Raw genomic sequence first — 27377 nt, forward strand, 5'->3', positions numbered from 1 at the left:
GTCAGCCCCTCCATGCATCTACCACAGCTTAGAGGTTCATTCCCAGTAAGCAGAAAATTATGGGTACCAAATGTGCGTCCTATTCCGAGGCGGCAGAATAGGGCATCTGTTCAGTGCGACTGTTGTGGAGGGCCAGAAATTTAACTGGCTCCATCACATGCAGCTTAATTGTTTCTGCATCCCACAAGCGTTGACAATGGTTTTGCAGTTTCCTTCGTAAGAAAGGAAACTCAGATCTGTGGCAGGGACAGCAGCTGTAGGTTTAATAGCTTGCAATGCAATTGATGTGGCCATCTCATCCACCAGAACACCACCCTCGATGCCCTTATGGCCAGGCACCCAGCATATAATGACGTGCTGGCTAGATATACAGTCGCCAACCTATTTTCTGGACTCCAAAAATTCGGACATGATTATTCGGTCTGCTTCGCGGCACCGCCATGCTCCCCATAGACCATAATGTATAACTGCCGAAAGTTTGGACACCTTGCAACCCCTCGTCTGATTTTTTGGCCACTCCTTGAGCCAACTTGATCGAGAGCACCATGCACCAACTCTGACCGGTGCATGGTTTGACTTGCTGAACGCCATTTTTGTTTTGAACGGAGCCTCCTTGCTGCCCCACGAAGTGGCGCTACTGCAAATCGCCGCTCATCACCGTTTCTGCCTGGTTCGATAGAGTGGCTCTACAGCAGTTTCGGTTTCAGCTTAGTAAGCCATGTCAAGACAATCCAGCAGCATATTTGTTCGCGCACGACGCTGCGAGTAGGCCACGTTTTTCGTTTATGCGACTGGTGTCGGCACGGTGGCGTTTGCTTTGTGTGCTTTGACGAGGTTCCGGTGATCTAGCGTAGCCTACGGAAACATCGCTTCAAGTGTCTAATGGCGCTGACAGTGCCCGCGTAGACTGCGCTGGCGAATGCCGGCAAGTGGGTGCCGGGAGGCCTAAGATTTGTCGCCTTCCGATGTGCTCCCTACTGACGCGGAAAATGTTCTGCTGAGACCCGCGCAGTGGTTGCATTGCGATTTCGGACACCATCTCATTTGAGTTTCATAGGTGCCGATATTGCTGTACTGACATGCGCAGAACTCGACGACGGCAAGATCATTCGTCAGGTTTCTGCTGCACCGCCGGACGATGACTCTCGAGTCTGAAGATGATGCACCATGTGCTACGCTGCCGCCGCATGCGGAGCGTGTACAAGCAGCGACTGTGCTTTCAGCCGCCTATAGTGACCATACGACCCTCTTCGAGATTCAGGCTTATCAGATTGCGCGTAAACAGAACAGCGTGCAACGGTGCATTCACGATTTCTTCAAGCCTACTGCCGAGCCCGAATAAGCATCAGCGCCTGTACCCACTACACAAATACTTTGTCACACCAAATCAGGAAATGCTCCCCTATTTCGCGTTTTTATACACATGCGAGCCGCACGTGTCGTTCAAGCCGTACGGGTAAATTCTCCGGGTGACACGCAGCAATTGAGCTCACTGAGAACACAGACATGCACGATTACACAGCGGAATCGCAACTCGAAGCGCATCGACCCAACGTGACCTGCGCTGCCCACGCATAAAAGCAAGAGCGCAAGTGTGGCCAGCATTGCTTGCAACTTCGCTATGCATGGAAAACAAAAGTCTTGCGGTAACGTACCGCAAAGAGTCTCACTGCGATTTTATATTATTACATACCGCGATAAAAAAAAAAAGAAAAAAAATACACAGATTACTTTAACAGCGACTGTATATATGAACAGTTGCACGCGGAATTAAGCGCAGCAGCAGAGCCATGTCTATCCTGTGCGGCGCCCGTCGAAAGCTCGCACTGTGCCGTGTAGCACAGCCGCAACTTCATTGCCGTCAATCTCCGTTAGGGTGTTTCATGCTCAACGGAGTTTGCGGGTGCCGAAGTGACAGGGGTATAAGACACCCCGGCATTTGACTTCGAGCATCTGTAGAACTCTGTGCAGGAGTGCTTGTACTTTGAGTTCTAGGAAATGCATTAGATTTCAACCTCTGGTGCGTGCTTTGCAACTTCTAGAAAAGATTTGTTACATTCTACCACCTGCCACTCTCAAGGAGGTAACAGCTTGGTTGGATGCATTAAGCGATGCTCAAGGAGTGGGACATGCATTTAATTGCCAAGCTCCCTCACACGCATTGAGAAAAGAGGTCTTATAGAGGAACGATTATAGAAAAACTTAGCACGTGTCATAACGGTATTAAAACAGCGCTGTTCATGATTAGAGTGCATGTCATTAAAATATGTGAGGCTGATTCAAGCTCTCTGCAGATGGAGTGGCCATTCATTTGATTCTGTGTATAAGCTTTCTGTGGCTATGAAGGGAAAGCTACAAGGGCAAAGCGCACACAAGTGATAGTGCTTATGAAAAGTGCCCCGCATTTTATCCACATTAGTTCGAGCTGGGGAAGAGAAAACGAACACCTTATTAGCAATAGTTAAGACAAAACATCACCGAGTGTAAAAGCTTCCTTATTTTGTGGCTTCTCCCTTTCGTGTCTGGGCATACGAGAAACTATTGCATGTGGATGCTGCATCGACTGAGCACCTTTGCCGAGCAACCAAAAGCACTGTCAAACGCTAACGGATTACTTGGTACACTAACACGTGCAGAAGCTCCGCCCTAGCTTTCCCTTCATAGCCACAGAAAGTTCTTCGCAAGTACATCACCGAGTGCTGCCGGGCTGAATCTGAGCAACGATGACAGCATGGAGAAGTAGACTGGCATGGCCAGCGTGGTGTGCACAACTGAACAAATGTGTTAACAGCGTTTGTCTTGCAGAGCCCTTTCAGTAAAGGGCACTGCAGACTTGTTGCTCTTTGAATTGAAAGCAAGATGGCAACACTACAGCAGCTACTGAAGTGACAAGCTATGAAAAGAGGCATCAATTAGAATTTTCCATGAGTGGCACTGGCGAGGCTGCTACTTTAACTGAAGGTTTACTGAAGTGCCAATCTCTAGATTAAGGGTTGAAGTGGGTTTTAAAATCTCATTGAAAGGCTCCTAACCGAATTTATTGGACCTGCACGATACTACTGTTCACTGCATATTTGTAATCAACACTGATTTTTACAATAGACCAATTAGTTGCAAATTGGGAAAAATAGTAATTTATTTGTAAGTACAAGGGAGCAAGGGCTACTCATCAAGACATTGCTTTAGGCACATAGCTCAATACTAGTAGGCATAAGGTTCCAAATCAGAGGGATAACTTTTCGTATAACAAGCATGAACAATGCCTTTTTTTTCATGTTTCAGTGCTGCCCTCCGAGGTATACCAGTAGAAACATTTTGGAAGAGTGCCAGAGCTTTTTCCAGTCGATTTGTGCAGCTGCACCCATGTTGAGTGCTTTGGTTGTGCATTTCGCGATGAACTATTAATGGCTTCTCAGAGGCAGTGTGTCATTCACCCATCGACTACTCAGTGAACAGGCCAAAGCGAGCTGTTGTGAGAACAGTGCGGCCGATAAAGGCATGCGAAGTTCAGTCTGCCGACCCGGCTGCTTTGGAGTTCGTTGCCATTGATTTCTGCACTTGCACCTTGCTTTTTTTTGTTCCTTTTACACATCAATAATTTCGCATGTTCAAGAAGCCTTTGAGTGCAGCCTTTCAAGTCTGATTTGACAATGCGGTGCGTTTGTTGCACTAAAGGCAAATATAAGTTGAGCTAAAGTGAGATTAGTGCTCGAGAATCTCTAAGGCATCAATATTATCGCGAACAGAGCCTTAATAGAGAAATTGATGTAAATGCAGCACACGATTAGAGACTCCCCCAGAAAATTCAAGTACTTTACTGATGACAAAAGCACTCAGTTAAATTGTGTCACTAGAACTCAACCACTTCTTGCAGAAAACATCCTTGTATTACAAGGCGAAACAAAATGCTGCTTGTCCAGTTGTATTTCATTTTTAGACAAAAGAACTAATTGAAATTAGCCTTGACAACTCGGGTGGTCGAACAGTTTCATTTGCTCTCGACTTTGTGCTGCCTGCGCTTTCGCGTTTCAGTAGTCATCGCTTTGGGAATGCCAACTCCATGAAGAAGAGGGACCAAGAGGAAGGGGAAAGACAACAGCAGGACCCTCTGAAGCGGGGTGCCTCGTTAAGAGACGGCAAGCCGCCCTCCTCAGCGAGGCACCCGAAGACCATGAGTGGGCCATCCAGCGGGCCAGGGCGATTGCCGAAAATCTCTGAAGACTTGCGATGGGCCCCTGGCAACCTAGCCCTGGGTACCAACAGCAATAACCGTTGGACAAAAAATTTATTCCTATCCTATTGCGTAGCGCTGTGCTGGTTTTGCTGGCTCACGAAACTCCCACGACCAGCCAGTAGCAGAATTCAACTTCCATGTGATGTTGCGGGATACCCGGACGGTCTACGCCACTTGACCAAAAGGCAGCTGCAGCGGCGAATCCACCACTCGGTCCTGGCTCGGTACCGCCATCTGTCGGGCGCCGTTTTGCTCACCGACAGCAGCAAAGGGGGGTGATGGCGTATGCAACATCACTCTTCCGGTTCGGTGGCAGGAGATCTGAATTTCAAAAAAAAGTCTTCGGACCCTTCAGATGTAATTTTCTCCTCTTTTCTTGGCACAAAACAAGTGTTGAGAGGTTTCTGGAATGGTATTCAAACAGTCCACGTCGACTTAGTATTTGCCTTTAGTGTCCCTTAAACAGCAACTATGATCCAGACACACATACAGTTGAACCTCAATATAACGCAATTGGCAGGGAACACGAAAAAAAATTTCACATCTCGCAAGAATTTAGTTATTGCAAAATGAGACAGCACAGATAGGTAATGTAGTCAAGAATGACGAAAGTTCGTCTGGTCAGGTAACATGAAGAAATTGCGGTCACTGATCAAGTCAAGGTGAAAATAACATTTTTTTAGGACCCGTACGGGTTCCGAAAAGTTATTTTCACATTGACTTGGTCAGTGACCGCAATGTCTATCACAGATAGGCAATTCGTTGCAGAATTAAACTTTACTGTCAGAATTCTGTCAGCCTACTTTGGCAAGCTCTGCTTGAAGGTATAGAACTGCCCTGCCAACAAAAAGTGTGCCGCATGCGTCCATCAGCAGTAGCAACACTGCTGTGGAGCAGTATTCCCGGTCAACTGCTTTCGGAGCGACTTCCAGCGAATAACCAAGATTTCCCATGTGGCCTTTGTCTCCTTCGAACTCACTGGGACTGAATTGCGTATAAATGCTTAGCATATACTATCAATGCAATCTTGAAAAAGCCACTGGACTGGTAATTGTCCAATTTTCACATTCGCACACTTTAAATAGCACCCAAGCAGACGATGCATGCTCTTGGTGTCAAAGCAATAGCAACGTGGAAATAACGCTGGAGAACCGTACACGACTGCTGATCTGTCGCACCTAGGCACGTCGCTCAACATGCAAAAGTTGATGGGCGTGTCTGGGCGTGCTTTTTCTTTGCAGCATGGCTGTCGAGTGCTTTAACGTGTATTCAAACACAAGTGATGGCTGTGCAGTATGCACAACATCCGAGTAGAGGAAGGCCAAACAGCTTTTCTGTCGCAGGTTTCAGAGCCCAAGTGTGCACAGTGGCACAGCAGGCAAGTACAGTCAACGACCGATTTTTCGGACCCTCTAGGGAACGTAAAAAGTCCGAAAATTCAGGCAGTCCGAAAAAATGAATGCATGAAAAAAAAAAACGCATTTTTTCTTTTTTACCGGATCTTGAGGTAAAGGGCGAAGTACCAGGCTTCCGAAACCCTGCCAAAGCATCAGTGAAGGGGCTATAAAAAGAGGCGTTCAAAAACTGTATGCAGCCGACTGCCGGTTTATTATGTACATTGCATCGCCGGGCAGCTGGTGTTATTGCTGCAGTGGCTTAAAGAACTTGATTGTTTGGACAGCGTTCCGGTTGCATGCGATCATATTCACCTCGATCTGAGCAAGGGTCATGTCAGCACTGTACACCGATGAAAGAGTCAACAGTGCACGCGTCAACTCGGCGCTTGTAGTCGGCGCAGGCATTGGCTCCTCATTTTCAACATCCGAGTCTTCTGAATCCCTCACAGCCTGACTGACTATTTCCTCGTCAGTCAGTTCTGCGCAGAAGTCTAGCTCGTTGTCAGCCTAGACAAACTGTTCAAAAGTTATTTCCGTAGGTATGGAAACTCCAGCAGAGCGGAGGTCGTTGATCACGTCCATGGGAGCCGAACTCCTTGCTCACGCCAGCCTGGGATCGGCCGCTCATGACTTGCTTAATAATGGCAGTTTTCTTCTCCATCGTTAACCGACGGTACTGCTTTCCGCGCTTCAATGCCATCGGCGAGGACGACGAAGACGGAGTGGGGGCCATCCAAGGCAAGCGAAATCCTCAAGTTGCGTACAGTGGAGCTCGCTGACGAGCGTCGAAGCACCTAGGCCTAGCGTCGCAGAGCACGCTTGCACAGCACAACCACACACCACGCTAGCCAAAACGTGGCCGGCGTAAACAAACGAAATGGCGCCGCTCCGGAAACTCCGCCGGAGGCGGAAGTGCGGCGATAAACATAGCCAGCGTGGCCAGACCAAATTGGTGTGCGACGGCTAGATTCGGCTAGTTGTGGTTCAAAGCGGTGATATGCTACGGCTGCAAGTAGATTTCCTTCGCAAGGGCGCTGCGCGAGGAGTTAAAGGACCTTCCGTCGCGTCAAAAAGTCAGGAAAATTGGACGGCAGGGGGTTCGAGCGTCAACTTCAGATGCCCTTATACATTGATTCTATGGGGCTCGTGGCGGTGCCGCGAAGACTCCCGAAATATCAGGCATGTCCGAAAATTTGGGCGTCCGAAAATTAAGTCGACTGTACAACACAGACCAGCCAATGCCCACAAAGCATGTAAACAACATTTGACAAAGCTGCACAAGCTGCATTTCAAGAGCACAGTCTGCTTCTTTAACACTTTCTTGGGACAACTATAACACACAAGCTGCTATGGTGCACGAAAACCAAAGGAGAGTTGTATTCAAGGGAAATGCAGTCTACTGAATTTTTGGATGCCCAAATTTTCGGACATGCCCGATATTTCGGACATCTTCGCGGCACCGCCACGAGCCCCATAGAATCAATGTATAAGGACATCTGAAGTTTCGGACGCTCAAACCCCCCACCGTCCAATTTTCTGGACTTTCTGACGAGACGGAAGGTCCTTTAACTCCTCGCGCAGCGCCCTTGCGAAGGAAATCAACTTTCAGCCAAAGCATATCACCACTTTGAACCACAACTAGCCAAATCTAGCCATCACACACCGATTTGGTCTGGCCATGCTGACTATGTTCATCGCTGCAAATGGCCGCACTCCCGCTTCCGGCGGAGTTTCCGGAGCGGCGCTAGTTAGTTTGTTTGCGCAGGCCACGTTTTGGCTAGCGTGGTGTGTGGTTGTGCTGTTGTGTCAAGTGTGCTCTGCGACGCTAGCCTAGGTGCTTCGACGCTCGTCAGCGAACTCCACTGTTCGCAACTTGAGGATTTCGCTTGCCTTCGATGGCCCCCAGTCCGTCTTCGTAGTCCTCGCCGATGGCATCGAAGCGCGGAAAGCAGTACCGTACCCCCGGAAATAACTTTTGAACAGTTTGTTGACGCTGACAACGAGCTCAACTTCTGCGCAGAACTGACTGACGAGGGAATAGTCAGGTTGTGGGGGATTCAGAAGACTCCGATGTTGAAAATGAGGAGCCAATGCCTGCGCTGCCTACAAGCGCCGAGTACCGTATTTACACGATTGTAAGTCGACCCCTTTTTTCAAATTTGAAAGTCTGAAGTTGGGGGGTCGACTTACAATCGAAACCAAAACATGGCCCCGCCAAAAAAAGCCATACCAAAGAGAGCTACAACGCAGTTACAATTTTATGTTTGCTCTATGGCCCTACCCGTATCTTTTCGCTATCCCGTGTGTTTGTTCGCTTTTCGGAAGGGTTTTTTAACATTTTTGAGAGTCTTACAGTGCATGCAACACTCATGGGGGGGTGTCGATAGTTGATAAAAGCGCCGCTGTTCCCATTTGCGGCGGCACCCTCAGAACGGCGGCGCTTGCAGGGAGTATCTGTAGTTCATGGAAGAGCAGACATCGCTCGCGGGTTTCTCTTTCTCTGTTTAAAGGCATTGGTATTAATTTGACCAACTTCTTGACTCGCTCCACTTCGGCTACGTGCTACTTCTACGCTTCCCCAGTCGTCATGAGTGCTGGAAGCCCACTAATCTTTCGGCACTCGTTCACAGCAGCGCTCAAGAGGGCTGCCATCCTTTACGCCGAAGAAACAAATCACTGCGCAGCGGGCCGCAATTTCGATGTTTCTAAACGGGTGGTGCAAGAGTGGTGACTGCAGCGAAGCGAAATTTTCACCTGTGTGACGGCAAGTGAGAAATTTCCCACGTGCCGAAGTATGGACGCTTTCCGGAGCTGTAGGCTAAGCTTGCGGCGTACGTCGCTGAAATGCATGATCGGTCCCTGCCAGTGAAGTGCGACGTGGTCATGAAATAAGCCCGGACCTCCGCCTTAATTTTAAGGTTCTGCTCCGCCGTGAGTACGAGTGGCTGGCGGCAGAAGACTGCGAAATTACGCCAACCGGACCTGTCAAAAGAGCCTCCCTGACGGCTGCGTGTGGTTGGGTGCATTTGGCGTGGGCTGCTGTTTTGCAAGATGTCCTGGTGCGGTCGTTTGCCAAATTTGAAATTTTGCTGGACCACGACGCGCTGTGGGACCGCAGCAACGATGACAATGGCAGCACTAGTGAAGACGAGTAGTCCAATGACCATGTCAGCTACTAATAAATTTTCAATATCGAATGCGCCCTCGGGGGTTTTTTTTTTTTTTTCCGGTCAAGCGATATGGGGAGGTAGACTTACATTCGAGTCGACTTACAATCTTGTAAATACGGTAGATACGAGCACTGTTGACTTTCATCGGTGTACAGTGCTGACATGACCCTTGCTCACATCGAGGCGAATATGATTGCGTGCAACCGGAACGCCGTCCAAACAAGAATCAACAAGTTCTTCAAGCCACTGCAGCAATAACACTGGCTGCCCGACGATGCACATGTACACAATAAACCGACAGTCGGCTGCATACAGTTTTTGAACACCTCTTTTTATAGCACCTTCACTGATGCTTTGGCAGGGTCTTTGAAGATTGGTACTTCGCCATTTACCTCTAGATCCGAGAAGAAAAAAGGGGCGGTTTTTTGCATGCATTGATTTTTTCGGACTGCCTGAATTTTCGGACGTTTTTACGTTCCCTAGAGGGTCCGAAAAATTGGTCGACTATTCTTGTACGATCATTTCTGGTATTGCAGATATGCACGAAATGTCTCGAAGATGCATCAGATGCGTCGAAGGAGACAACGAAAGGCTTTCTGATGCAGTGCCAGAAATGCTGTCAGCAGAAGCCACATGCTGCATTTGTCACGAAGGAGAACTCTATGCAGCGGGCATGGTGTAGATGTGGCAGCCAACCATGCCAGAAGGCGAGGCCGCCAGAGTGAAATGGGTGAAACTCATGGCCAGAGCCCATCCAGCCTGGCCACAAGTGTACGCCCACTTGACACCAAGCCCATGGCTGTGCTACAGTAAAGGCTTGTTAATTCGACACACATTCATTCGGACAATACTGATGGCTCTATTGGCCCCGCCAAAGTGCATGTTTGTCTATGGGACCAAACCTTCGTTAATTCACCAGAATTCGGCCCTGCACCTCTTAATTCGGACCAATGCCGACGGCTGCTGCTACACGAAAGTGTGGCAAAGCAGCGCTGGCACCACTGGAGTGAAACTGAAACCTAAGAGGCATTGCCATCAATTAGTGGGGCGATCGCAGCGTCACCGAACGCCTGTGGCTTTTTTCTGTGCTCCACTGCGCCTTCGACGCCATTTTCCCATGTGCTGTCAAGTCTGCATCATCTCTTCTTGGGGGGTTTTCTTTTTTCGTTGTGACCGTGTTTTGCATGCCACCACCATCCTACAGTGATTGCAATGCCAGCAAAGCGGCAGAAGTATGAAGCCAAGAACTTGGCGACCAAGGTGGAAATTTTGCAGGCTTTGAAGAACGGTGAATCGTGACTACATTATGACCAAGTGCAACGTGAAGCGGAGCACGTTGAGAATGTGCGTGAAAAATTAAAATTCTTCAAGCCTTTGAAAGCGAGAAGTTTCATGCATTAAGAAAGCGGTTGAGAACCGCAGCTCATCCCCAGCTTGAAGCTTTGCTCCAGTGGGCTACTGACTGTAGCAACGCTCATCTGCCTTTGAGCGGACCTCTGATCATGGCACAAGGTGAGAAGTACGCTGCAATGATGAACACTGAATCATTCAGAGCTTCAGAAGGGTGGTTCGCGAGGTTTCGGGAGAGACACGAACTCTTCTTCAGAAGCATGTGCGGCGAAAAGGCAAGCGTTGACAAAAGCATGACCATGCAGTGGAAAAGTGTGAAGCTGCTTGAGCACATCGCCGCATATGAACTAAGTGACATGTAGACGAAACTTGCATTTTTCAGAGCTCTGCCCGACAAGACTGACTTTCAAAGGGGACACGTGCATTGGTGACAAGCGCAAGTAATGGATAAATGTGCTTCTTGCTGCCAATTTGACTGGCACGGAGTGCTTGCCACTTGTGATCGGGAAGGCGCATAAGCCACGTTTTAAAAACATCAGAAGCCTTCCTGTCGAGTACAGAGCGAACAGGAAGGCTTGGATGACCTTGGACATGTTTTGAGGCTGGCTGCAGCAGTTAGACCGGCACTTCAAGTCAAACGACCGCAAGATTAGTACAATTGTTGATACCTACAGTGCACATAACTGTACAGTCGAACTGAAGAGCGCCAAGGTACCGTGTATTTACTCGCATAATGATCGCACTTTTTGTCCAAAAAATTGACGCAAATTCAGGGGTGCGATCATTACGCAGGTTAAATTTCCCACGAAAAGACACTTTTTTCATCCCACATTTGCTGTGGGATGACTAGCAGGCGGCTGCCGCTGTTAGTGCGGGACACCAAAACAAAAATGGCAGATGGCAGAGCAAGCCGAACGCGATTATTTTTCTTCTCGCGAGTACATTACGTGCATTGAAACAGTTTCTTCCTGATCACTAATGAATAGTATCGTTAATATCGGCAAGTCTGCGACAATAACGTAGCCATGTCCCCTTTGAGGGGACAGAAACAGATGGGCGCGCTTAGCTGCCAGTGACAAACACATGGTGGGCATGCTGCGGAAACTGCGGCATTTGTCTTCACCGCTATCTTAATACGGCACGTTTCTGCTAAGCGTGCGCGAATATCTTAGCTGCGTTACAAGCGTCGTCAAAACAATACAGTACACTTCTAACCCATCTGTAAACATGGCGACTATCGTTGCCGCTTGCGATTTGTTGCGTGCCCACGAGTGCAGACGAGAGGAATTGAAAGGCACTCTATGTTGTTGCTGACCAAAACCATTATGAAGCCTACAAATAATAAAGCTGAGGCAAGTTTGGTTGTTTTTCATCGAAGTCCGGAAAGTGAGGAATGCAATGGGGCATCTGCTTAAGAATGTTTGGTGCGTGCAGACCACTTGGTACGTCTTCAAGAGTCGTCCGCGTAGCATTCGACAGATGGTAAGCACGATCATTGGCTAGACTTGGCACACGACATATCGCTGCGACAAGTTCAGGGTGCGATCATTACACGGGAAAGAAAAAAAATCCAATTTTGACAACAGAATTCAGGGGTGCGATCATACGCGAGTGAGATTATTATGAGAGTAAATACGGTAGTTCTTTTAGTAGTAAATACAGTAGCCAATGGGACAGGGTATCATTAACTATGTGAAGTCGAAGTACCCAAAGCACCCGCTACAGCGAATGATCTTATGCTCAGAAGTTTGAAAGCTAGATAAAGTGGACTTACTTGGCGCAGTGCACATCATTGCCCATGAGTGGAAAAATACACCTCCGCAAGTCATCGCCAACTGTTTTCAGCACAGCAGTTTTGAGAGGCCCGAGCATGCAGCAGTAGCCGACTAGGTGTCAGCCGAGTTCACCGATAATGACTGCCCGACCTTCGACACTGTCCTTCCCACAGATGTGACCCTTCAGGACTACATCGCAATTGACGATTGTGTCGCCATGACTGGTCTCCTGATCGATGAAGAAATTGATGATGTCACGGGCACCCGGGAAGACCATGGTTCAGACGAAGAGTCATGTGAGGAGGTGCAGCCGCGACCTATCGCACCTCACGAGAAGTCACGGAAGCGCTTCTGATATTGGAGGACGTTTGCCTGAGCAATTCCAAAAGTTTGCAGGCTGCTGGCCACTTGGAAGAGTTAAGAAAAATTGTGAAAAAGCAGACAACTATTGCAAAATACTTAAGCAAATAAAGGTACGCTTCTCCAACTTGATTTTAATGTTTTTCCTGTTCATTCATTAGTTCAGACATTTTTCCCGCTCCCGCGAGATCCGAATTAACGAGCTTTTACTGTATATGGTAGTACCCTCTAGCGAATGCGCGTGCTGAGCTTCAGGTACTTATCCTTTGCTACAGACGGCAGTTGTTAACCGGATTGGTGAAAGAGTCTGGCATTTCCAACGTGCCAGGCAGCGGCTGGTGAAGACCAGCGAGTCATGCCGAAGACGCCAAAATTTTACCCTCGCTTTAAACGCTACCCGCAGCAGCATGGCTATCAGTTGCTGCAGTGCAAAAGTGCGCACTGAGCGATAGCTTTGTTGTAGAAGGTGCAAGCTCAACATGCTTGCATCCAAAGAAGTTATATGCTTGCATCAGGGAACTCAAACTGCATATAGCTCAGCATGCTGCTGTTCAGCCAAGCTAGTGCACGATGCAACCTGTTCCAGCGGTTCCGGCGTGCGATAGGACATACGCTATTATGCCAGCTACACTAGACTAGGGCAGTTTGTGGCAACGTAGCACAAAGTTCCGATGTAGTGCAACTGCGGCCAGCGTGGACCGCATTCGCATTAAGCCGGACTATACCTTGCCTTTAGCTTGGCCACTCCATGCGCTCTTCTACGAGCGGAAGCAAAACTCATAGAGACTTGCTTGTTGAACGAAGACAGCCAGATAGAGAAAACCGGCTCGATTGATAATACTTCGCATTAGAACACTGGGCATGCAACGGCGTTGGCCCAATGCACAAAGCAGCTAGCAGACGTATTGGACCTGTTCACTCATACATGGAACAGTATGCATGCAAGGAACGCAGACGCCTCGGCACTGGCTATCTGCAGTCTCCAAGGTAGGTCACTTCCGGCAACTGGTAATGGCAGCATTTGTTTTTCAGTTTCGGTATGAAAAACATTTTTGTAAGCGTTTTGCGAACCTCGCAATTGCACTGCAAGGGTAGAACGTTCCACAGAACTTGTGTACAAATTATCTAAAGCTGGGATTTTTGAGCAGTGAAGAATTATGTTGCAGTTTGCCTTTAGCTCAAGGCAAAGGGGGCAATCTACAAAGATTTATCAGTACCCAATCTCCCCAACAGTGGTACAGCAGTTTGGGAAATTGAACGGGTAAAAAGCATGGACTACTGAGCAGCTTGGTTTTCTTAAGCGACCATTTAGGCAGTGGCAAAAAGCACCACACTGAAAACATCAGAGATGCTGAAAGGTTCGAGTAGACAGCATTTAGTTGCTAAACTGGCAAGGAACAGGGCCCTCACTCCCAATGAGTGCTAAATTTACTGTGGGGACGGGTAGCACTTTTATAAGCTAAAAGTATTTGTTAGTCATACAGTGCTTATGCTGCCATAATGCACTGCATGCACACTGTAATGGTGAAGGTCAGTCTAAGGAACAGTCCGGTCTATCCCATCCAACAGTTGAGGTCTCGTGAACTGCCATTCTAGAGTGCAAAAATTTGCAGCACATATGAACTCACTGATCTTTGTCTGTGCCAGCTTGTTCTCGAGCTCCTGAAACTCCGCATTGGCTTGCTCAAAGTCGTATTCACGGTCAAACTTCAATGGCTCCTTTGGTTTTGCAGTGCGGAATGCTCCCTGGCGAGGACGTGCACCTGCTGCTCCAGATGAACCACCAGCAACTCCTCCCCTACGGCCTCGCTGCTGCTGAACGCCCCCTTGACGAGACTGTGGTGGCAAGGCTTGCTGGTGCTGCATCTGCTGTCCATGCTGCCTGCTTGGCCCTGCAGAACCCTGCTGTCCATGGGTTCGCTGAGAACCCCCACGAGGAGATTGTCGTTTTTCACCGGGAGGACCAGAAACCTGAACTCCTGCATCCATTGTGGGGCTCTTCCGCTGTAGAGGAGTTGTACTGCCAGACTGAGACCCTAAATGAAAATGGGAATGCAATACTGATTAAAGGAGAGCATACTAGTCTATTTGTGGAGGATGAACCTCCATTCCAATTGGTCATCTGAAATCCTACAGTTTGGCCATGCAGAAAAGTACTTTGACGAGGCAGAAAAATGCTTCAGGTCCCCAATTAAAATTTTTGCCTTTTCACTCCCAGCTGCTACCCTCCAGATTAGCCGTTACTGCTGAAGAATTCCTTGAGAAAAAAAAAAATTAGTTATAGCAAGCGTGGCATGAACAATGTGCGAACTGTCAATGTCCAAGTAGGCTCACCAGATTGCTGGGATCCACCCAGACTTGCTGGTGGCTGCTGTGACGGCTGTGAAGTATACTGAGACGCCATAGAATACGATGGTAGGGTCCCCACTGGGCCATATGATGCGGGTGCTTGGTTGTATGCCGGTGCAGAAAAGCTGGCTCCAGTGCCAACAGGAGTAGCTGAATGCTGCATACAGAGTGGTGATTAGATTGATTGATGCCTTAACTATGCGCAGGATCAATCCAAGCACTTGCAGCTGTGCCACTAACAGCAAGAAAGTCGTGCAAGTTAGCACAAGCAAGACTAGGGAATTACGAAGACAATGAGCATGTAATGTTTGTAGCAATACAAGCATTATGCATATGGAACAATACACGCACACACTAAAAGAAAGGTGAAAATTTGTAATGTCTAGAATTGAAATGAGAGCTAGGGTGGTTGCTTGAGCTAGTTGGTAATTCATGATCAAAAATAACGTACAGCGTGAAAGACAAGGACTGCGAAGACTACATACACATGTCGTCTACACATGTGTATGTAGTCTTCGCAGTCCTTGTCTTTTGCGCTGCACATTATTTTGTATCATGAAATGAGAGGACTGCAGTTGAGGCAAGATGTTTCCTTGGAGCTTGTTTGGAGCTGCCAGGTACAAGGTTCCAATAGCAGTTTCGGCAAGAGGCTGCATTTTGATTAAATGCGAGTGACAAGCATTAAATAGGATGAGCCTTTCAACCACAGCCCATGTCAGGAGGTGCACTGTTGTACAAGGTATTCAGATGACGCTGCACTACAAAGGAGGTGATGAAGCTGATCTACAGAAATTTGAGTTCTCGCAACAGTTGCAAGCCCCTATGAGTGAAATGCAAAGCAACAAGTTTTTCTTGTTTCCTCTAGTTTCAATAGCTCTGTTTACATAGACACTGTAGAAGCACATATTTACTGTATTGCATATACACAAGTCAACCTTTACATGAATGCACATTGTTTTCCAGCAAACTAACGGCACCTAGTGTCATATTTGGGAGTTAGTGCTCACTTCCAACGAGCCCAGTTGTTTTGTTGCATTGCGAAATGCATCGAAAATGCCGGCAGAGAGACTGCTACATTCCTCAGGTTCTCTATTTGTCTGCATGGACATTTATACTATGTTTATTTTGCAGGAACGTACTGCATCAGAATAATCAAATTTCCCAGCATGTCAGGAGCGGTTGCCATGTCCTGTAGTCGCTGAGCACGGCTGTCTCAGCTTCTATTACCCTGAGTGGACTTGGATATATTAATGATGCAAATGAAGTAACCCACAAATCTTAACGTCATTGATTAATGGCAAAGACGACACTGTTTGAACACATAAAGTACTTACGAGTGTAAAGAAACCGAATGTGCCCCGTTTAGTCAGCCACCATTTTTTGTTTTGAAGTCCCACAGTACAGCAGTGGCCGTCTGTTCATCGCTTATCCCACAGCGAATGCTTTCCCGTAATTCACAAAACGCTCCAGTTTACATGTGCTACTTAAATGCGCATTCTCCATCTCAACCACCCCTGTTTGGTGCATCAGATGCGATATGCCTTTCTAGCAAGTTACCTCGTTTACATAAGATGCGATACACTTATTGCATTGATGTAAGTGCCGCTAATAGGGAGAGCTGGAAGTAAAGCAGACAATTAAGTGGAAATTCTTTGCTTTTAGAAATGGCACTTTTATAGTTTAGCACATTGCAGCATGTATAGCAATTTGATAGAAAATAGGTGCCACCATATGCCATACCACGAAATCCTTCAGGTGCAAAATTCTGATGGACTGCTTATAAACGCATTAAATTTAAAAACATACTAAGGCAATCTACACACTACTGTAAGAAAGACATGGTGACAGGGTGGTGCTTAGAGCATTTTCTGAGAAGTCTTTCTCATTACACATGAATTATATTTTGGGCAGTCAGTAATGCTCCATTTCTACACTAACTGAATCAAACGCTTGAAGTATATGCACAATTTATTGACTGCAAGCATTAATGCAAGCAGAATGCCTCAGAAGGGGTTAAGCTTGCATCTTATGCCCAATTTTGGGATGTTTGGTAGCACCAGCAGCTTTTACAAGCACTTGTGGGCCTTGTGCACGTTTACATGCTGAAAGTTAGAACCCACCCCTAGAATTTCACTCTATTTGTGTAGTCCACATAAAATACAGCCATAGAAAGCTTGTGCAGTAGCACCATATCAGTGCACACTTCATGCAGCTTCTCATCCAGAGCTTCGAATGCACCTGTGCTTGGCTGTTCCCATGAGATCCCTGCCCTTTGTTACTAGTGATGAATGGACACAGCAAAACGTAACTTGGTTGCAAGACATGGTCCTGGTATGAATAGAAATTACTTTCTAAACAAGCTCCTGAACTACGAAAGAGGTACTACGTTTCAGTGTACAAGGTCCAAAGAGGCATAACCCAGGCTGCCACCATGACAATGCAAATTGTGTGGTTTGAGACAAAAATGGACAAAGGTCCAAGACTGCTTTGCGCCTGTGGCTGCGTATGTGCACAACTTCCAATAATGCTGGTGGTGTATGTTGTAATGACCCATTTCATTGCCTGCAGATGTTTTAACTACTTGTTTCATCCAATGGCTGATTTTGGGACAATGCTAGAGCATTAGTGTTTGAGTCAGTGATGAAGGAAAAGGTAATCGCAAAATCCAGCTTGTGGAAGCAATTGGACCATGCTGAAGGTACCACTGGCCATACATTAGCGAGCTGTAACATCTGTAACTCCAGCTCAATATCAGCCATTATGAGCACTATGCTTTCAACAAAGAGGCAGCTGTGACTTGGGGCGAACTTCGATTTCCCTATTCAAATGCATGTAAAACTAGCGAGGCAAATGCGGGACCATTTTCAATAAAATTTGTTGCCTTTGAGAAAGTAGGAATTCTCAAAAGAATTTTCATTTGGGAACTCTCGATTTTTACAAAAAGTAAAAGGTTTACAAATCCTTAACTTTTCACCAAAAGACATTGCAGTTCTGTAACTCATCTTCGAGAGCATCTAAAGCTGACAGTTTATAGCGTACGTGAAAATTAACACTTGGAGGGGTTTTGCAGACGTTATCACAAAGTAAATGAAGTGCTTTAACAGAAAGGACAACTGGGCTAGTTGGTTTACTTGCATCTTGAAAGTAAAAGCACACAAATACGAGAATGAAAAGACAGGATGAAGACTCCTCCCATCCCGCCTTCGTTCTCGTCTTTGTGCACCTTTACAGTTTCAAGAAGAGAGTGGTTTATAACATCAATTTTGGCCTCTTCACTTGTTTACAAAGCTGTAAACTTTGTAATCAAGTTGTTAAATTTTCCAAATGAGCAACTTTTGTAAAAAAATTGCTGACTAAAACAAAACATCTTTCCTACAGTCACTACATATTTAACTTTCTTTTAAATGTAACAAACCTTATCAAAATCAGTGTCATGGACTGTGATGAAAATGATTTGTTACCATGCATTAGAAGGCTTCCTCTTGAGCTATGCATCTTACACAGCAACTACAGTGGAACCCAGGCAAATACTCCTAATGCTATCTGATAACCTTTGAATTCTTTCTGCACCAAAGCTTGCCATACACTGGCATTTTATACCAGAACAGTTGCCTAAAAGGCCACAAATATTTAGCCAAACCTGTACAGGCACTTACTTGAACAATGGCAGGATCATTTGTCAAGCCTCCAGGCAGAGTTGACTGCGGTTTAGGAGGCTCTGAAACTCTGAGATCTTTGATGTCATGGGCCCTGAAGATTATGTACTCGTAAACTTCGTCTCTAGGTGCCACCGGACGATCAGTCGGGCGATCTTCTGTGCCAAAGGACCGCACTACATAGAAAGGGTGCAATAGTAGAAATTACAGGTTGACAAACCGAGTGGCCTGTGCAAAATGCTAGCCTGAACTTCCCTTTCAGGCTTGCAATATGCCTAACTTGTTGCATAAAATGAAAGATGTTTGAGATGTCTTGGGCATAGCAAGAATAAAACACATTGCTTAAGGTTGCTATCTATATCAAGTTGCATGCTTAGTACATGTAGAAAATGTGAACCTCTCTGTACAGTCTCCAAAGGTGGAACAACCACCTTTGGAGGCAGTACAAATTGAGGACATCAGATTGCCACGAGTTGAAAGCTTTTGCTGACAACCCATTTTTCCACAACAAATGAAGTGAAAATCAACAGTAACATACTCAAGTTACAAATGCGTGTTTGCTGAACACCAGGGCAGCATAGCCTACTTATGCACAACACACCTGTGCACCTCACAACCTTGCTAAGCTGAATAAGAAGACTCCTAAAATATGGATGCTATCGGACATGTGTCCAAGAGCATCCCAAGCTGAGGAGCATTCAGTGCATAAGCTGACGCATATACAGTGCTGCTGATGTATGTACACCCAGAGCATGCCAAGTTCCCTTTAGCATATGCAAAGCTGCTTGTATTGCATATTCCTAGAACTATTCGTTCTATGTGCAAGACTGCTCCTACACAAACTTGCCGAGTACATGACAGCAACCTTTAATACACTAGTTTTCACAAAATGTTTGACAAGGGCATTAGCAACATTGAGAAACCAATTTGGAATGACAGTGCTGCTGACAGTGCTGCTGCCTTATGCACAGGATTATAAATTCTAAACCTGCGGCGCTTGAGCAGCGCAAGATCTTAAGGCACGACAAATTTAGGGCCATTTTGTCCTACATTTGCCTGCAAAAATGAAGATCAACACAGCTTTGCAGCACTGTCAAAATTTGCTTTATTACTACAAAAACACCTGCATGCGCAATAAACTGGCCGTGTCAGGCCCGATAAAATGCTCTACCGCGAAGTTGCGCAATGCGGCTGATGCTACTAGCCATGTACCAGGGCAAATTAATTGCGAATTCCTCTGCGCCACAAACCTCTACGCCGACTCATTCCGAACGGCAAGACGCGCATACCTAAAGTAGCCTCACGACACCCAATAGACGCCCAAGGCAGCCTTTCAATGGGGAAATTAAGCAGGGCTACGGCCGCGTACCTTCGGCTAGTAAAACAGTGCCCTATAAGGCGAGAATTCGAACCTCAAGATAAGCACGTGCACGCGCAGCGAACAACACATTACGCAATTCGAATTGACGGTGGCAAGTGAATTGCAGTTGGATCCGGTTCTTACGTATACGGCATGACAGAAAAAGAAAAAAAACGCGGAGGTCCTAATGACATTTTGTAGGCGATGCTTTGAACGCAAATGTCACGCTATGTACTATACGGAAGCGATAACGGACCGCGTTGTCATTCACAACAAAGGTGGGAAAGGGGGAGGGGGCTGCGAGACGCTGAAGCTTTTTTTTTTTTTCTGTAAAGTCCCGGAAAATTGCGCGCACGTAGACTAAAGTTGCGCATGTATGTTCTGCAATGCTGTGCTTTTATATGCGCACACTGGCACTTGCGTAGCATGTTTCGCACAGACGCAAATTCGAAGTTTCACTCTCTGATAACGTACCGAAGTCGTAAGCCTAAAAATGACAACGCAGGAAAGACTGAAACCTACATAGTTCCCAGCTCGTTTTAACACGGTCAACATACAGACGACGGCTACACGTTTCCCGTAGCTAAATTCTACTGGGTGCTACATTTGCAACACCTCAAGAGCCTAAAACATTGGACCCACATAACGGCGGCAACTTGTAAAGCTTACACTTATGCATGGTTCCCGAGAACGGCAGGCACGTGACAATTCTAAACGTTTGAAAGCAACGACCACAGCAAACGAAAGACTTATTACACACAAACGCTGGCAAAGACTAAAACGTTTAGAACACTTAGACAGGACGCTGATACTGACCTTTAGCCAAAGCGACCGTCGACTCTTTGGTATCAATTGTGTACAGAATGCCTTCATACCGAATCTCTGACTTTGATATTAGGCTTATTTTGCTACCCAAGTACGGTATACCAGTACTCATTGTGAACTCTGAAACAAATAACGTGCTTCCAGCACGATCACAATAGATTACCGCAGCCTAACGGACACAATCGGGGTCTAATCATGGGATGAGGAAATGGCGGTCCTGAACCCGTTTTTACGCAACCGGCCAAGGAGGCGCCACCATCGAAAGCAGTATGCAAAATAGCATCGTCCTAATACTTCTATTCAGTCCAAATAAGTGGAGTTGGTAAAATTCAACTGTTTTAACTTTGAAAGCAACAAAAATAATTAAAATTTAAAAAGAAATATAATTACAATTGTATTTTTTATATAATCTTTGCTTCAGCGTGTTGTGAAAAATATTTTGCCATAACAGACAATGCTTGATACTGGTATAAGTGCGCTACTACCCACAATTCCTTGTCGGCGGGGACACGCATGCGTACTTTATTTTTCAGTTGTAACTCGAAAATGGCGTCAGCCAAATCTCTAGAGGAAATGCTAACCACAGATGTGGACGAGTCAGTAGTAAGCGAATTAGTAGGGTCTTTAGAGTCACAACTCTCATCTTCTGGGATTCATGCTCCAAATCAGGAACTCAGCGTCAGTTCAGCAACCACGAATCACGTCAATAGTGTGCCAGTTTCGGACGGTCTCCAGCGCCTGCAGCACGACGGACAAAAACACGGTGTGGCTGCAGCGCTTGCAAATTCATGCCCAAGCATCGTGGTGTCGAGCTTTGGAAAGACGATCGCGACCACGTCTCACATTGTTGGCGTTAGTAGTTGCGCTTCTTCTCCTGCCAGTTCTACGAACACTGTGATGGTGACTTTGCCTGGCGCTCTCCCAGCTAGCGGCTACATAAACCAAGTTACTGGCACGACGCAGCAGGCTTTGCTGAACACATCGCTTGTGCGCCCGATCAGCAACTCGGACATAAAGATTGTGTATTCACCACAGGGCCACTTTAACGCGGCTAATCTGGCTGCCGTCAATAACGCTGTTATCCAGCAACGGGGAAATGTGAAAATACAGGGTGTCCCGAACGGAAGCACCGCTATCCGTTCCAGCCCGCATACGCCCGCCACAACTCCTGGCCTCAGTGCCATCCACAATCTGGCGAACGTGGCTTCGCAGCAGACGCCTCTCATCATCAGCCAACCAGCCAAACCGCGCATCGTCGTCGACCCGAAGGATCCGAAGGCCGCATTCAAGCCACAGATCCTCATCAAGCAGGAGCCGCCGGCTGCCTCGGTTGGCCAAGAGTTTCTGCGCTGTTCGTCACCTGCTGCGGGCGTCATTCAGGCGTCAAAGGCCGGCCCGCAGCCCGTTAGCGTTGTCACGCAGGTTGTGTCCAGTCCTAGCATCCTACCGCCTGGTGTGCAGATCGTCAACGTGAACCCTGGCCGGCCCGGAGCGCCAGGCGTCGTCGGCCAGAAGACGCTGGCGCCCCGGGTCGTCATCGGCAGTCCTGTGCGGTTGGCTCCACAGATGCTGGCTGCCCGTCCAGGAGCTCCGTCCGTTCAGGTATGTGGTCTCGCCTGCGTTCGGTCGCCGTAGGCGACCACACAGTCTATAGAGCCGCGTTGACGTCGCCGCCAGTGGGTCCTCGTGGCTTCACGCGCGCTCGACTTGCGCGTGTCCTGTCACCTATGACATCAGTCATTCCCGAGGTGGCATTCGAGCCACGGGTCGACGAAGGCGCCTCCGTCAGGTGGAACGCTGCACTCCCTGGCTCTCCTGCCAGATCGCTGGCAACGCACGTTGAGTTTGTGTGCTCTTGCCTGTCGCATTGGTTTTCTTGCGATTGTTTATGAGCAAATCGCAAACACCTTGGATTTTGTTACGGTAAGCACCGAAAACAGTCAAAAACATGTTTTCATGTTTTTGGTTGTTTCATTTATTTTTTCAAGCGCTCAAGATCGCTGACATTGCAAGTTAGCAAGCGTATATATGCTTCTCAGTCGTTCAGCTTCCATTATTCTGTTGTCTTGGTTCTGTGCATATATAATTGACAGCCTTTGGGCTTATCAATAAGGTTTTGGTGGTGTTTGTGCAATATATATTGTGGAGTGTGATACAACTAAGGTGATGTTAAGTATGTGAAAAGTAGCAGTTGTGAGCCACTGCATTTGTTTAACGAATTTGGAGCTGCTGCAGCAAAGGGTTGCAGGTCTCCCTTCTCTCCTACATTTAACCATGCTGTGCGTTTGATTAGTTTGTGCAGTGAAAGAACTTTAGCTGTTTGTAATAACAAGCAATGGAAAATTTTGTATTGGCAGGAATACTGCTTTACTTCGCAGATTTTGTTATTTTCAGTTGCCTCCCTCTGTGTGATGAGCTTTGAATATTTTATTCCAATTTGGGTTATGTCATGTACGGCTCATTAACCTTTGCACTATGATATAACACCTTTAACAAAATTAATTTTACAGCTTTAGCTAGTATCTTTCTAGTAACCATCATTGGGGGGGGGGGGGTTACATGTTTAAAAAAAAGCTTTTACAGACAGCGAGATGAATTTTGCTTTTAAATCTACTTTCACCAGCCTTGATTTACTTTTGTTCAGCATCAGTAACCTGGTGTGCAAAATTTTCTTCAAAGTTTTTTACTCATGACAGCTCGTGTGAAACTGAGCTTTCTTTATTATTATTAGGTGTTGCAGAAATTCAGGAAAATAACTTGGTTTCCTGCATTCACTCAAATGTATGTAAACTAAAGCTCCTCAAACTTATGTTCACCTGTCTATGTTCACACCTGTGCACCTCTACACAGTGTGCGGCATAAAATCAAACTACAAGGATTTTTATTTAACTCAAATGTCCTATTGAGAGGTTTTGTTACTGTAGAATGTTGTGGTATCTCCAAGGATATAATCTCTTAAAGGATGCTTCTGCTTTTTGCATTTGACACATGCATGTTGCATTGTGCCATGTTTTATCCTTGAGCCTTTCAAATCATAAACAAGGCAGCTGCAATATTATAGCCACTTTCCAGAAAATTGCAGGTTGCATGTCTGCAGGTCTTAGTCTTGATCTTGTTCTGTTTATGTAGTATGGACATGAAATATTTATACTAACATCAACTTTGTTTGTCCAGCATTTTTATGAGTTAGAATTACTTTTAAGTGCTTGATATTTCAACATTATAACTTGTAATCAAAGTCCGGCATTGCTTCAACCCACCTTTTGGGTGTTATTGTGAAGTCATGCAGTACAGCGGAATAATAGTTCTTGTTTAATAATAATATAACTAATACTATAATAATACTTACTTATTCCTCAGAACAATTCTAAGGAATAAGTAATATATTGTTTTTGAGAAATTAAAATATTACACTAAAGAGTCTCTTCAAGAAAAAATTATCTTCAGCTTGGAGTAGATTGCTGCTTGTCATCCTCGCTTGTTTCAGTCACTTATTTACATTTTAATTTATATAAAGTCCTCAATTACACTTGTAAAGATGCTACTCTTTACATTTTCTCAATCTTGTAACATGTTGCTGTCAGATTTGGTTGAGCTTGCGTGGGATTCCACATATTAATGCCAGCAGCCCTTATCCAAAACCAAGCTGTGGCTTAAATTTATGTACAGACTCTTTTTCTGTCTTGAAACGGATAGTTACGGAAAGTAAAGGTGTAGGGTACTTCTGAGAAAATGTCTGATGGATTTATAGAACTGACAAAAGCTGAGCATTGCATGTAGATGTTTTTTTTTTTGTGTCTTAGTTACTGCAAAAAAGAAAAGCATAAAGAATGAAAAGTTGAGCACAATTGTTTATTCTTTAAGTAGTGTGAAATAGGCTGCTCAAATATCTTCAAATGCTGCTTCTACGATTGTACAGCCTAAGAATTACAATTTTAAAAGTCCTACCATATACACTCAAGTAGGGGCTGCACTCGTTCATAGTAATGCATTTTCTTATAAATGACACAGTTACACCCCTGGTGGGCAGTGCAATGATTGTAGTAAGGAACAAGAAACATTTAGAAGGTGCAACTTCGGTCTTTGATGTGCAAACATTCTGGCCAACATAGAGCTCTGAGCATACTGATGTCATCTGGATGCTGAAAAAGGCTGCTGCTTCTTTGCCTCAGTTCCCGTGACAAACGAGTGATAGGTATGAAACTCTACACTACGAAATGCCAATGGCTATACCTGGTGCTCTACTTTTCATCATGATTTTCTTTATGGGGTGTTATCCTGTTGGTTGCTGGTGCCACACATTTGCAACATTGATTCCTAAATCCTGTCACTTTGTGGGCCATCAAAAATAGTAGATCCTGCCGTATCTCTTACAATGCCACAAGTGTTCTAGCCCCTGTGCACAAACAGTAATACAGAAAACCACTAATATTATCATTGGCAGTAATATTCTCATACCACTGTTCATCACATTGTCTAGCAAAATTGTGTTGACAGAAATGATGCTGTGGGCTAGTGTGTGCTACTATCCACATTGTTCTTTTTTGCCTTGTAAATGTCCCATAAACGTTTTTTATTGCCTATTGTCTCATAATAATATAGTTTTTAGTGAATATAAGTTAAAAAAAAAAGGCAAGTGTCAAAACGTGGCCTGGATAATGTAAAAATTTCATTTTCCTTGTTGCACTTCATCAAGTTTGTGCAGCGCTCCACCTGCATTGTCATCGGAATTGGCTGTTTGTAAGCAATGGATAAGAAAGGAATACAATTCAGTGAAAGGAATAGGTACATTATACCAGCCCAGATGGCTGTCTCTTCAATGAATAAAATGCATATTAGAGCACAGTTTTTCAAAAGATGAGACAATGTATTAATGCTACAAGCCTACAACTGTTTATATGGCTTGATGTTGAGCTGTGGCCCTGTTTGTGACATTTACCCTGTTCTTGTCAATGTCTTCAGACAAGCCAACTTTCCATGTAAATTTGATGCAAAGAGAAGAACAAATTGTGACTGTATTCCCCAAGGGTACATGCACTCCTTTATTGGCGTCACCAAAGCTATGCTTAGGGTTTGTCTCTGATCTGGTAATACGTCTACATGCCATTCTTTTTTTAACGCAATAAAGTTATCAGTAGCCAGTATCATCTATAGATCTCTCATCCAGTCAGCTCGCTTATTCTGTATTTAGAGCAAAATTTCGGATTTGAAATGTCCTTCACTACACTGAAATGCTGTACTTGATTGTACTCCCAACAAATGACAAATTGTCATGCCTGTGTCATACCTTGAGGCTGTCATGTGCCCCCATGTACATTGGCAGCTGTGGCAACAGGTCTCTTAAGTTGCCGTGAGATGCAGAATACCAGGCAGAATGTGGTTTAAAGACATTCTTTGGCTGCCCTTCTTTATCAAGTTTCTGAGGTATTTCATGAGCCCCCTATAAATTTTTATGACTCCCAGAGTGATTGTGGTCCCACAGTTCGTGCAACACGTATTAATGAGAAGGCAACCTCCTGCTAAATCATCCTTGTACCATGGCATAATGTGATAAATATTGAATGATGTGTATATGGGGTGGTCTAAAGACTTAATAACATGCTGCATATTTTCCTGTTATGTTTAAACCAGATTATGTGCACTGTTAATTTTGGCATTACACCAGCAACTTCTGTCTTAATTGCACTGCATTTGCCACTAGGAGAAATGAAAGCAGTGTTGCAAGAAAGTTTGGGTAATATTTCGTGTTAATCACAGAGCAAGGCTAAACATGCATTAAATCTATTCTCTGGGATGCAACAAGACAATTTCACAGATGTGCTGTGTGCATTGGGAAGCCAAGCTGGCACTGTCTCATAAAAATCCACAGTGACAGCTTGTTTGCATTGTGGGTTTTTATCATCACATGCAATGCAAGCATATGAACCTTGTGCTTTAAGTCACCAAATGCTGCCTATTGAGAGTATTACTATTATTTCTTTCATATTATGTAATTTAACCTTTCAACTGCACTTACTCTATAGCTGTCCTGAAAGTTTATTTGTGGTAATAATTAGAATAATTCACCCATTTTCTGGCCAATCCTTCGTAGTGGGTATGTAGGACCCAAGAGTTAGATGGGCAACAACAACAGCTCCAACCATTATCTATTTCTTGACCAGTTATCCATCACATACTACACAAGCACAGGAACCTTGTGTTTTAAGCACCAAATGCGGCCTATTGATGCTTCTGTTCTCCATGCCTCTATTTCTTGCTTTTCTTTGTAGAATGTTATGTGGCTGTATATTAAAGCGAATAGTTCTTTTTTTTTGTTCTTTTGCCCATTTTCATAGTAGTTGGACATTCACTGCTGATTCAAAGGACATAACCCCTCACGCAGCCAAGTCGTGGGGCACCTTCATCGCCGAACGCCAACTATTATAGCTCTTTGAGACGCATGTGTTGTCATGTGAAAGCTTTAAAGCATCTGAAGGTTTAGATCAGGGCTGCACATCCTGTGGCCCGCAGGCCTGCGTGTTTGTGGCCTGGTAGTATGGTGTCACACAGAGGGTCGCGCTCTTGCTTACACCGCCGGTACGTCCCAAAAAGGGGTAGCTAATGTACACTATCAGTGCATCACATAGAGGCCAAGCGGGCCCACACCGTTGTCCATACCTTCACGACGAGGGTTGCTAGCTTGGTGATGAGTCACAAGGATTGCTGTGCAACTGGCCGCTCGAGACACTTGGGGTGTATTCACGGGCTTATATGAATCAGCTTATAGCAAAAATGCCTCCAGTATGCTGCGAGATGTGGCCCTGGATGTAACCGTTCGCATTTCTAAATTCACTTACATTGACAATTTCCGTCAATGGTTTCTGCACAGTTTTTTGTTCTGGCACCTGTCAAGAGTTTACAC

General features: G+C 45.7%; 2 protein-coding genes across 8 annotated transcripts in view; one reads left to right on the top strand and one right to left on the bottom strand.

Annotated features, from left to right (window-relative positions):
- The window catches only part of tral (LSM14 family protein trailer hitch), a 46399-nt gene extending 25668 nt beyond the window's left edge, over positions 1–20731 (bottom strand). The window contains exons 1-4 of the mRNA XM_075672842.1: positions 20468–20731; positions 18292–18467; positions 14621–14792; positions 13915–14322 (exon numbers count right to left, since the gene is read on the bottom strand). Coding sequence (XP_075528957.1) covers positions 13915–14322; positions 14621–14792; positions 18292–18467; positions 20468–20588 — 877 coding nt within the window. The 5' untranslated portion in view covers positions 20589–20731. The remainder of the gene's footprint in view (positions 1–13914; positions 14323–14620; positions 14793–18291; positions 18468–20467) is intronic.
- Positions 20732–20967: 236 nt separating this feature from the next.
- Positions 20968–27377, top strand: part of LOC142560578 (transcription initiation factor TFIID subunit 4-like) — a 110465-nt gene continuing 104055 nt past the window's right edge. For 5 of the 7 annotated variants that reach the window (XM_075672787.1, XM_075672810.1, XM_075672795.1 and 2 more), the window contains exon 1: positions 20968–22078. In XM_075672787.1, coding sequence (XP_075528902.1) covers positions 20990–22078 — 1089 coding nt within the window. In that variant the 5' untranslated portion in view covers positions 20968–20989. Of the gene's footprint in view, positions 22079–22315; positions 22400–27377 lie in introns of those variants that run through there. The other 2 variants (XM_075672821.1, XM_075672818.1) reach the window with 2 other exon arrangements.

The sequence above is a fragment of the Dermacentor variabilis genome, chromosome 1 (assembly GCF_050947875.1).
Source record: "Dermacentor variabilis isolate Ectoservices chromosome 1, ASM5094787v1, whole genome shotgun sequence".
Taxonomy (NCBI): Eukaryota; Metazoa; Arthropoda; class Arachnida; order Ixodida; family Ixodidae; genus Dermacentor; species Dermacentor variabilis.